The sequence below is a fragment of the Lentinula edodes genome (assembly GCF_021015755.1).
Source record: "Lentinula edodes strain Le(Bin) 0899 ss11 chromosome Unknown C8R40scaffold_1, whole genome shotgun sequence".
NCBI classification, from domain to species: domain Eukaryota; kingdom Fungi; phylum Basidiomycota; class Agaricomycetes; order Agaricales; family Omphalotaceae; genus Lentinula; species Lentinula edodes.
Window position 1 is genome coordinate 902,148 of NW_025764307.1, and position 10,389 is coordinate 912,536.

Consider the following 10,389-nt stretch of genomic DNA (forward strand, 5'->3'; position numbering starts at 1 on the left):
TTCTGTCAGGTTCAAAAACACCGAATAGGTTTATGTTTGTAAAAATGGTATCATAGCTCAAGTACCTCTGGCAAGAATGAAGGACTCTATGAGATATGCTCAGAATTGAGAGCATCCACAAAAGCTCTGTGAACGTCATGTTCGTGAAGCCAGACGACTTCCTTCTTATCCCTCGCCCATTCCTGTATCTTTTCCTCATCCCATAACCTTCCTGGCTTTGCTACATTTTCCCGCATCCGTTCAACTACATTAAAAACTCTACTTGCATGTGGTAAACGGGTCGATGCGTACAGATCCAGCGCGTGTGATAACTCGGAAGTCGAAAGTCGTCTTCTAGCGGAAGCTTCAATGGATCTTGAGTTCGAAGGAACGTCGGACGAGAACGAAGACGATGTAAATGGTGTCGATGATTGTTGGACATGTTGGAGAGCGAGAAACAATGCGATGGAATCGTCAATGGCAAGTGATCCTCCTGCAGCCAATGCGCCGCCGTGAGGGTGAAAGGCATCACCGAGTAGAACGATACGACCTGCGTGGATAGGTGGGGGGACTTGATTCGATGCCCATCCCGGGTGCACTCGAAGTGAGTTAGGAGGGATACGGTCAAGTAGATCGGTTATCCAGGGATTCCAATCCTGTTCTATTTTAGATTAGAATCGAAAAAAGGCGGATAGTATAGATGGTTGCCTTGTACTCGTTCCGAAATGATTCCAGGTCGACCACGTCGTCCCATTTCTTTCCTTTCCAAGCCGTGTTCTCACCTTCTTCTTCTTCTTCTGCGGAATGATACCCCAGCCCGACGATGGTAAACTTGCCTTTACCTACATACATCGGATCCACATCGAGGAACATAAGCAGATTGAAGAACAATGTCATGGATGTTCGGATATTTGGATGTTCAGATACACGCACCCAACATCGACGAAAAGAAATTCCTATCCGGTCCAACAACATGTACCGAATTCCTGATTTCCGGATTCCTGGAGATGAGGTCGTGTATATGTGCCTCGTCGAAAACAGCTCGTAACGCCATCTGACCGGTGGGTTCTAGCTTGTAATCTGGAAGAAAAAGGGAGCGGAGTGTCTGGAGAGCATGAAATGCACAGATATGAGATACCACTCTGTTTGAATTATCTGGCTTATAGCAGAGAATACGAACCGAGTGTACCCCATCCGCACCAATAACCAAATCAGCAACGTGCTCAGAGCCGTCTGCGAAAGTCAAAAGTACACCCTCCGAGGCAGGCTGCTGCTCATCTTCTGGAAACCAGCTAACATCGATAGAAAGGAGGCGTTTGCCTAAATGAATCGTATCCCCAGGAATGGTATCTGCAATTGCTTGTTGGAGATGAGGGCGGAAGTATCTCGCAGTGTGATGGCGTCGTTCAGTGACGAAAGGGGAATGCTCGTCTTTGACGAGAACGTTGCCGGTTTTCCAGTGTCTGCGTTTAGTGCAGAGAGGCTTAGCAGATATTATGAACGCACGAAGGGGATACGGTAGTAGCTCACCTATAAACCATTGGAAAGCCATGATCACTGCGGAACGCTATCTCGTCGGAGATAGCATTCAGTGCACCCATTTCTTCCAGACCACGAAGACCATTGGGACCCAAGGCGATGGATGCTCCGACCTATATTCACATGAAATTAATTAGACTACAGCGTTAGACAACCCGAGTCGACAACATCGAAAGTGCATCACTGCTAAGGTACCTCTCGCAGTATATGCGTCTGTTCAAACACCTGAACATCTACATTCGGAAGACGGCGTAGGGATAATGCTGCAGACAATCCACCTATACCAGCGCCGACTATGGCGATTCGTGTTATATCAGGCTTCGGCATGCCTCACAACTTATCCGTCTGTGAGGGTATGTAGGCATGCATGCTTCGCGGCTTACACATACTTATTATAGGGCTATTTTCTCTGGATAAGCATGGAATGGCGGAATATGGTGAAAGATCATTTGAAAGAAAGTCAGACGTGAGAACTTCAGAGTTCTTTCAGTGCTCATCCGATAATCGAACAACAGTGCTTTGCGTAATTCTTTGCATGTTCGAATTCTCGATACAAGAAAAGCCATGACCATCCCAAGTTGTCTTCCTACACTGCATGATTTCGTTTCTGCAAATAAATGGTGAATCAGTGTGTGAAGCGAACGAAGAAGAGAAACTGACGTACAATCATGATATCAAGGTTCATCAAGCCCAACAAAACTGTCCATATTTCTGAACACGCCTCCTACAATGCCAGTACTCTCAGGCTCGTCTGCCTCCACGGTTTTGCCTTCTCCGTTTCCTCGCAACAGCTCGTCAACCGCTGGCTTCCCAGTTTCTCTCTGTTTTATCGAGGATAGACTAGCCGGAGGAACGTACTCCCTGACTGCTACAGCGATTGCTTTGGCGAGATCCTGAGGAGGCATTCCAAGGGCCTCAGCCAACGCGTTTATCTTGTCCTCAACGCCTCCACCATCCGTAGTATCCCGCCTTCTGCTATTAGAACCAGTATCTACTGGTGTCGCCTGCGCAGCTGGAGGCTGTTTTCCCAATGCGAGGTTCCACCAACCGCCGACCTCAGATTTCCACTGCAACATGCGATACGAATAAAATGCCGTCAAGAGAGTGGAAAGAATAACGAGAATGTAGATCAAGTTGGTGAGTCTGGTGTTTTTGAGTGGAGGCTGGACGCGTCGCAGAGGTTTTCCTTCGCGTTTTGGTGGGAGATTTGCTTGTGTAACTGTTGGAGAGGACATTGTAATAACTCGAATGAAAAATCAGTGCACATTTCCGTTTCGGGTACTCGTCTTAAAGCGAACGAGAATGACGTAGTCACCGTGATGTCATTAGCGCCACGGGCGTGGGAATTGATAATCATTACGTACTCTGTGCACAGCCTCTGCTAACAGATCCAAGGCAATCTGAAAAAAACGATTATGTACTCACCTCCGCATCATGTATGCCTACATGTACAGATGCCGCCTCACAATGTTCCGTTCTTGGTTCAGAGAAAAATCCCTTTTGACCTTGGTGTCATTATTTCGAACTGGAATATTTTTTCGACCATCCATGGTAGGCTCCCCTCTCAGTCGCTTTGCTCTCAAGGTAACGCTGCCCAATGTCGGATATTCACTTACTCGCCCCTGTTTTCTTCAACGCAAACCTCTTTCTGCATGGCCGCCATTAAATTATTTACCTTTTCTCTCTAACCGATACTCACCATAATTCCTTAGCCATGATGTCTCGCAGCCTCCCCCATCGCCAAAATTTAAAACACACAACAGCGTATCACTACATTGTCGTTTCCGACTCATTCATCTTAAACTCAAAAGTCATACTGGGGCTGAATGAATTATTTAGGCTTCCTGCGAGTCCCGGCGCGTTTTTCTCAAGGCTGCACATCCCTCAGAAATGACTGTTGGTAGGGCGTTGATGGTGATACACATACTTATCTAGACACTTCCAGAAACTGACAGACCCCGCACTTTTCGATCTTGTACCGCACTGAGGTCAGGACCCCACAAATCGAATATAGGTCAATCCAATCTGAAGAACAACATCGTGGTGAACATGTGAGTTCATGGATTGTATGTAACGACTGCGAGAAGAATGTTTCGATCTTTTATTGTCAGGGTGGACTTCCAAATCTGGCGTGAACAGCAGTGTTTCTTAGAGCGGAGGACAAATCTAAGCTGCTTCTGTGGAACTAAACATTGGCCTTCAAAGTTCAAGGTTCACCACGAGTCAATCTAGTTGTCGGTGACTTCATAGAATGATAGAGGTGCGAAACATTGTTCCTGTTATAGCGGGGGAATGATTAATGGGCATCAAATATCTTTCCAGCCTATGTGGGGTTCGTTGAGTCCACGCAAAAATCTAGCCGTAAAGTTCGATCGAGCTGCATGCCCAAACGTGCAATATGGCGGCCCTGGTGAGGAACTTGGACATTTAAATAACTATAACTGGTCCAGACCGAGTTAGTGAGCTTTAACTAACCTGAAGTTTGTCTGCGCGCGGGCCCGGGACAAACGGACGCTTCCGATTTATGCAACTAGTATGTACTATGCACTTACTGAGAAGTTTAAATTTGTGGACCGTGTAAAAAGTATACTACTGGTTCAGCAGATCCCCTTCGCTTCGTAGGAGCTCTGCCTAGTCCCATGCTATCTACCAATGACACATGTTTTCTGAATCGAAGCTCTGATTCTCGTACTGCAATTGCGATCATGGCTCGCAAACGGCGAAACGGAGCGGATACTCCGCTCACGTGTAGAATGGCCCAACTTTTAATGACATTGACCTTGCCATCACCTCGTGTTCGAATGGCTTTCCGTCCTTCTCCCTTCCTATAAAATTCTCTCGAAGGCTAACTGTAAAGACCTCGAGGGTCTTCTTACAGGGTCGGACACTCCCAGCCGCTGGTACTTACGAGGTAGGTCTTCCGCTCCGTTATGGATGCATTTGTGAGCAGGATAGCTGATTACTATTGCAGCCCCACCTTCGGCTCGTGGCACGAATTGACACGAGTTTCACGTCCCCCCAACTCTTGCTCTCTTTGAGATCTCCTCCTTTGAACCTGTATATCCTTCGAAACTTATTTTTTTTTAACGAACCGTATCTTCAAGTTCCATGTCAACCTTGGTGGAACGAGATATGTCCGGATATCACAGCAACTCGGAGTTCACTGGCGTGAGAGCTCCACGCAAGCCTCTCTTGAAGAACGTAGCTCTTCCAGCGAATAGTCCGATAAATTCGCCGACTGTGTCAAGCTTTCCCCGTAGTAATGAATCGACAAGAACTTCACGATTCCCTTGGGTATCAGCACATCTGCTCTCTCGATCGCAAACCCCTGCTCCCCCGCCGACTCGCCGTCCGAATCCCTCTTTCCATGAAGTCGCGACTCCAGCACCAGGTACAAGTCCACACACATACCAGGACCATAGGTCCTCTTCCAGAACGAGAAAGACGTCTGTATCGAGCAATATTTCAGATCGTAAGCTGCTTCTAGTCCTTTATCAAAACGCTTACTTTTAATATTAATGAATGAAAATTCTTTCTCCCCCCTCTACTACTGCGGCGATCAGGTTCCAATGTGATGGCGCCTTTGAAAGGCATCCTCAAGAAGACCGGTTCCTCTTCGAGATCTTCTACTCCAGCTCCTACGGCTAGAAGTATGTCAGATTTCGTACCTCACAATATTTGATCTGTGAGCTGATTTTTTTGAGAAGGCCATGTTCCTCCTACGAATCCTGAGCCTACAATGCATGCGATATCGACTTCATCGGGTGAATCAGCTTCTGGTAGGATAGAAGATTAATTCTTCCAAAAGTTTATATTAAGCGTTGACTTACTATCTTGCAGGTCACCGCTATCATCATCGTCGAACTGATAGCAAAACATCGTCCAGCTCATCCTCTAAAATGGATGGATACTCAAGTGGTAAGCGCGGTCTTCTAGGGGCCTTGATTAGTAGGTTGAATGAAGATACTGATTATTGTAGACTCGCATATGTTGTGGAAACGAAAGGTATCCCATGATGGGGATGGTGAGCCTAGTCTTGAAACTGTGATCTTTATTCGCCCAACTTGTTGCTCTTGTTCCTACAGATTCAAGGCCGAGTTACGCGGGTGACGGAAAGCCTTTAGGCGGTTATCGGAAAGCTACGCCGTCTGCAGGTGAAATAAAGAACCATCGTGCTGTGGATAGATCATGATATCTGATGTTTATTTCTAGTCCCGATGAAAGCTGAAGCCATCGCATTGAACTGGCCTTTGAGAGAGCCAGATCGGAGTCCACGCAAGCAGAGAATAAGCATCTGCTTTGATGTCGCTTTCGACCCAAGGGCGAGCAAGGGAGTGACTGTACCCTACGATATCGATATCGCTCACAGAAGAGACATGTCACACACCGACATACGATTGCCCGCGTCGACGCACTGTATTCTCACTGAAATGCGAATTTTTATAGACTCTGAAGAGTTCAGATGTTGGCCGATCAGAGTGAAGCGCAAAGAGGGGATTAGATGTCTTGACGTCTATGAAGCCATATATAAAACGCTTCAACACCGCTTGACGGACGATGATGTCCGGACTTTTGGTGAGGCTCGTATTCAGCGGTGTTGGAACTATTGCCTACAGCGCTGCATCGATTCGCCAGGGTTACCGGAATACAATAAACAACGTGGTATTCGACGTGTTGATCTTCTGCGAGGACGACGTTTTTTTCGTGGTTTGGTGCAATCGGGCGACGATTGGATTCTACACCTGGATGATTATTCCGGGTCTTCACGACATTAATGAATTTGCATCCCATCATATCGCATCTATTCTCTTGTACCACTTTAATTTCCTACTATGGTGCGCCGTCTTATTATCTTGAATCGGATCGTTTGATAAGGCTAACATGAACCCATCCATCCTATAGCTAACCTTTTATTCTCACCACAATCTTTACTCACTATCCCTCGGACCTTTCTGGTTATTAGGATCTCAGACCGGTCGAGGATTTGGTAATCCTTCGTTTTGGTTCGTTTTGCTTCCAGTTATTTTCATTTCTCATGTTCACCCAGTGTTCACCTTCTCAACATCCCTTTTGTATTTCGTCTGTCTCCATTTACATACATACCAGTCAATCATCCATTATTCCCACCAGCTCATTGCTCATCCTTCATTGCTGTTATCGCTACCATCTCTTACCCAATCGTTCAACTCACTTGTTTTCTTCACACCCCCCTGTATCCCATACTATTAAATACTAAACAGTACCAACTGCGTTGTGTATCATCGATTACCCTCGTTATATCGTCGTGTACGTGCTGTGACAGAGCATAAAGACTTCTATACACCCATCCCCATTCAATCATTGAACTTGTTTTTTTGCTTTGTGTGAATGAATCGGGAACGAACAGGAATTACATGGCGCAATTTTTACGGGAAACGTGTTTGGAATTTTGGTGAGGTGGAGGCGGGCAGGCATCACGTGATACGCGATTTAAGCGGAGTTTCAATAACGCGACGCGCCTTATATAGGACTCGTTAAAAACTGTTTCTTGCACTTGTGCTTCTACCATCGATAGCTTCTGCTGACCTGATCTCAACCTTCAAATATTTGCTCCTCGAGATGCCTAAAGCTTCCTCAAGTAGGTCGATCTGACCGTTTTCAACGCAGTATTTGATCGACCGTCTTTGGTAGCTTCTACTTCCAAGGCAGCAAGCAAGGGCGCCAACGCGAAGACTAGTAAGCCTCGCATATATACTTCTGCTCATCATCATGCTCACTAATTGCTACTCGCTATCAGGCAAAGCACCAAAAGAGAAGCGCCCTCCAAGCGCGTACAACATTTTCGTTTCGGAGAAGATCAAATCTTGGAAAGCAAGTAATCCAAAAGCCAACGCGAAAGATGCCATGAAGGCGGTGAGACTCACATTTTGCTCGATTTGTGAACCATTCAAACTTCTTGCAGGTCAGTGTTATGTGGGCTAGTGCTGAAGAGAATCCAAACCGTGGCAAGCCTCCCAAGTCAAAGAAGGCCAAGACTCCCAAAAACCCCTCCAGCCCGCCAAGGTCCTCTTCTCTACCTGCGGCCGACGACAACGATGTCCCGAGTAGTGATAGGTAAAAACTGCTCCATATATGCGCATACACTCACGCTCACATCAACGGCAGCGTCAATGCTTGATCTTTCCACTTGCAACTTCTGTTTCGAGATGTTCCGCTCTATCATTAAATTGCTTTTATCATTTCCACCCATGGACGTTATGTTGTTTGTATCCTTGCCTATTGTACTTGCTTCGTGGACCTTCTATGGACTTGCCGTTTTGCTCATGTGTTTGTTACTGCTGATTTTGTATATACATGTTACAAGTTGTATCTCAATGGATTGAGGTCTGAATTGTATTTGAATCTGGGATTTGTTAAAGTCGAGTAATTCTCGTTCGTTGGTCGGAGCCAGTACTGCAACTACGACTATTCACTAAGCAACACATAAGTAGAGTTATGTAAAGAGGGAAGTTCAATAAAAAGCAACGAGCAAAGGACAGGAGAGCAGGTGTTACAAATCAAATCAGCAATGACCCCGGAAAATCTCTTCTTTCGCTCTCCAACCAAACCCGGTTTCATTTTTAGGTGTTGTTCTCCAGCCCTCTACTTTCCTGCACGCTTCTTGAGCCCTTCGTCTTTCTTCTCGTCACTGACGGGTGCGGCTTCAGTCTTCTTCTTTTCGTCTGACTTGGGAGCATCAACTTTCTTGGCAGACTGGACGTAAAACGTGAGTAACGAAAACGAAGGAGGGCATGAGACGACCATAATTCACCTTCGTAACAGGTTTTTGCTGGCTACCGACAACACCAGTGACGACACCGAACATACCGAAGAGAGTGAGGAGAGCAGTAACGAGAGCGACACCAGTCTCAGGGTGGGTCTTGAACGCCAACAATGGGTCAAGCTTGAGAAGGTCAATGAAGGTGAAGATCTTGCTGCGAATGAACCCAATGGGGTCTTCACGGAATGATTCCTCCTCCTCCTCCTCATCGTCATCGGTGGCTTTCTTGGCTTTCTCAAGTGACTTCTTGATGTCGAAGGTCTCAGCGGCAAGAGCCTTGGCGTCATCGGTTGAGTGACCGACATAGATGTTGTCGAACAGGATATCCTCAGTCATAGTCCATAATTCGATACCAACGCCACCCTATCATGGAAAAGTTAATTCAGAAAATGTTGATTCAAGAATTTCACGCATACAATCTTGGATAGAGAGCGGACAGGTGTGAGGTCCTCGAAAAAGTCAGGGTTGGCAATCTTGCGAGGAGCCCACTCGCCCTTGTAATCGGGGTTATCGATCATGGGGGCGTACCATTTACCCTTGTAAGCGGGGTTGGCCTTCATCGGACTACAACAGAATTCAGACAAGGTTAAGTATAAATTTCTGAGAAATGAACGCACGGCTTCCATTCACCGCAACCAGGTGCCTCAGCACACTTAGGGTTGGAAACAGTAGGGGCAATCCAGTCACCGTCTTCCTCATCGTCCCATTCTTCGGGCTTCTCAGCGTCTGTGGAATTGTGGTAAGCACCGAAGAAAGAAAGAAAGAAAGGAGGATCTTACCCGGGTCGGGAATGATTAATGGTTCATCATCAAGCCAGCCTTCGGGCTTCTCAGCTTCGGTGTCAACGATTTCGTAAGGAGCTTCTTCATCCCAGTCTTCGGGCTAAAAAGGATATTGAATACGGTGATAGTCAATGACTGTACACATTAAACGAACCTTGCTGGCATCCGGGTCGGAGATCCTCTTCGTGTCGACCCAATCCTCGGGTTTCTTGTCTTCGGGGTCATCAATCTCAGCAGGAGGGTTAACTGCTGGGTCGAAGTCCTCGAGAAGATTTCCGGATTTGAGACTCTCGTTATTAATAAGAATTTCGTAGGTGTTGTCGGGGCTAAAGCGGGCCGCGTGAGAATACTAAACGCGGGGAAGATTTGAAGCGACATACTTGACGATGAGAGTGTATAAACCGGCGAGCTTCTCGATAGAGGGCTTGGGGGAAGCCTTAAGATGTTTCTCCTCGAACACACCAGTCTTGGGGTTCTGGTGACGGAAAATGAAGTGAATCTGAAAGAAATGAAATGTGAGTTTTGGCCAGAAAAAGTGACACGTAGATTTAACCTTGGTTCCAGGACACGTCAAATCAGGACCGAACATGATGACCCATGGCGTAGTATCAGAGAACTCCTTTCCACTCGTCTGGAAACCATCCTCCAAAAGCTTGAGGTAACCACCACCGCAATTACCACCCTTCTGGTATTTGACCTCATACTGGACCACGAGCGGTTTCTCCTTGAAGTCTACCGGCTCGGCAAAAGGTGCAGAAATTGCATGATGAGCAGCTTTGCTTTTTGCAACCAAGCCGACGTCACCCTCTATGATCTGAATCAAAGGTTCTTCAACTTTCCATTCACCGACATAACTAAATGTTTCGCCGCCGACTGGGGTCTTTTTGGTAGCCTCTGAGGGTGTCCAACGTTCAGACCAGTCTTCGGTAAACTGTTCGATAAAAGGTGCCTTGATTTCGGTGGGCTATGAGAGAAGAAGAATGAGTACGAGGGTACAGTTCATGATATTTCATACTACGTACAGTGAATGTGGGTTTCGCATCTTCTGCCTGTGCGAGAGCACCAGAGGCAGCAAGAGCGACGACAGTAAGCGCTACGCTTCGCATGTTAATACGAAGGACCGGAAGTAATAAGCAGATGCAGAAAAGAAAGAGGGATAAGCTGTATGGCCCGCGGTTTGTAAAATGCCGGCCTAAATACTGGGGCGCTAAGATGTGGATACGTGGCACTTGCCCTCAGTTGCCTCCCACGGTGCTGGAGGTTCTTAAGAGTCCTTGGACTTGGAAAAAA

At 46.7% G+C, this 10,389-nt stretch overlaps 7 protein-coding genes across 7 annotated transcripts; 4 read left to right on the forward strand and 3 right to left on the reverse strand.

The window, feature by feature from the left end:
* Nucleotides 1-86: 86 nt before the first annotated feature.
* On the reverse strand, nucleotides 87-1,845 carry C8R40DRAFT_1157640 (uncharacterized protein; the record flags this gene model as incomplete). Its single annotated transcript, XM_046229645.1, has 7 exons — nucleotides 87-635; nucleotides 688-740; nucleotides 762-821; nucleotides 913-1,084; nucleotides 1,160-1,442; nucleotides 1,510-1,631; nucleotides 1,714-1,845. 7 exons carry the CDS (start codon nucleotides 1,843-1,845, stop codon nucleotides 87-89), a joined length of 1,371 nt encoding a protein of 456 aa, XP_046092285.1.
* A 139-nt stretch (nucleotides 1,846-1,984) lies between these two features.
* Nucleotides 1,985-2,802, reverse strand: C8R40DRAFT_23802 (uncharacterized protein). The gene is made up of 2 exons (XM_046234443.1): nucleotides 2,183-2,802; nucleotides 1,985-2,125 (listed from the first exon to the last, which is right to left on the reverse strand). Exon 1 carries the CDS (start codon nucleotides 2,751-2,753, stop codon nucleotides 2,193-2,195), a length of 561 nt encoding a protein of 186 aa, XP_046092286.1. The 5' UTR covers nucleotides 2,754-2,802; the 3' UTR covers nucleotides 1,985-2,125; nucleotides 2,183-2,192.
* A 1,716-nt stretch (nucleotides 2,803-4,518) lies between these two features.
* On the forward strand, nucleotides 4,519-5,989 carry C8R40DRAFT_24029 (uncharacterized protein). The gene is made up of 6 exons (XM_046234458.1): nucleotides 4,519-4,990; nucleotides 5,082-5,168; nucleotides 5,223-5,297; nucleotides 5,359-5,436; nucleotides 5,498-5,672; nucleotides 5,731-5,989. Exons 1-5 carry the CDS (start codon nucleotides 4,627-4,629, stop codon nucleotides 5,626-5,628), a joined length of 735 nt encoding a protein of 244 aa, XP_046092287.1. The 5' UTR covers nucleotides 4,519-4,626; the 3' UTR covers nucleotides 5,629-5,672; nucleotides 5,731-5,989.
* On the forward strand, nucleotides 5,592-6,457 carry C8R40DRAFT_24082 (uncharacterized protein). Its single transcript, XM_046234461.1, has 3 exons — nucleotides 5,592-5,672; nucleotides 5,731-6,353; nucleotides 6,421-6,457. The coding sequence occupies exon 2, from the start codon at nucleotides 5,736-5,738 to the stop codon at nucleotides 6,291-6,293; it is 558 nt and encodes a 185-aa protein (XP_046092288.1). The 5' UTR covers nucleotides 5,592-5,672; nucleotides 5,731-5,735; the 3' UTR covers nucleotides 6,294-6,353; nucleotides 6,421-6,457.
* Nucleotides 6,458-7,055: 598 nt separating this feature from the next.
* On the forward strand, nucleotides 7,056-7,849 carry C8R40DRAFT_24178 (uncharacterized protein). Its single transcript, XM_046234467.1, has 5 exons — nucleotides 7,056-7,135; nucleotides 7,189-7,233; nucleotides 7,295-7,410; nucleotides 7,460-7,611; nucleotides 7,663-7,849. The coding sequence occupies exons 1-5, from the start codon at nucleotides 7,117-7,119 to the stop codon at nucleotides 7,673-7,675; spliced, it is 345 nt and encodes a 114-aa protein (XP_046092289.1). The 5' UTR covers nucleotides 7,056-7,116; the 3' UTR covers nucleotides 7,676-7,849.
* C8R40DRAFT_1076940 (uncharacterized protein) lies at nucleotides 7,661-8,331 on the forward strand. The gene has a single exon (XM_046226958.1). The coding sequence runs from the start codon at nucleotides 7,668-7,670 to the stop codon at nucleotides 7,878-7,880; it is 213 nt and encodes a 70-aa protein (XP_046092290.1). The 5' UTR covers nucleotides 7,661-7,667; the 3' UTR covers nucleotides 7,881-8,331.
* On the reverse strand, nucleotides 8,140-10,205 carry C8R40DRAFT_1032135 (Calreticulin family-domain-containing protein; the record flags this gene model as incomplete). The annotated part of the gene is made up of 9 exons (XM_046223234.1): nucleotides 8,140-8,241; nucleotides 8,309-8,680; nucleotides 8,734-8,881; nucleotides 8,935-9,043; nucleotides 9,097-9,199; nucleotides 9,254-9,425; nucleotides 9,480-9,598; nucleotides 9,653-10,063; nucleotides 10,122-10,205. The coding sequence occupies 9 exons, from the start codon at nucleotides 10,203-10,205 to the stop codon at nucleotides 8,140-8,142; spliced, it is 1,620 nt and encodes a 539-aa protein (XP_046092291.1).
* Nucleotides 10,206-10,389: the final 184 nt, after the last annotated feature.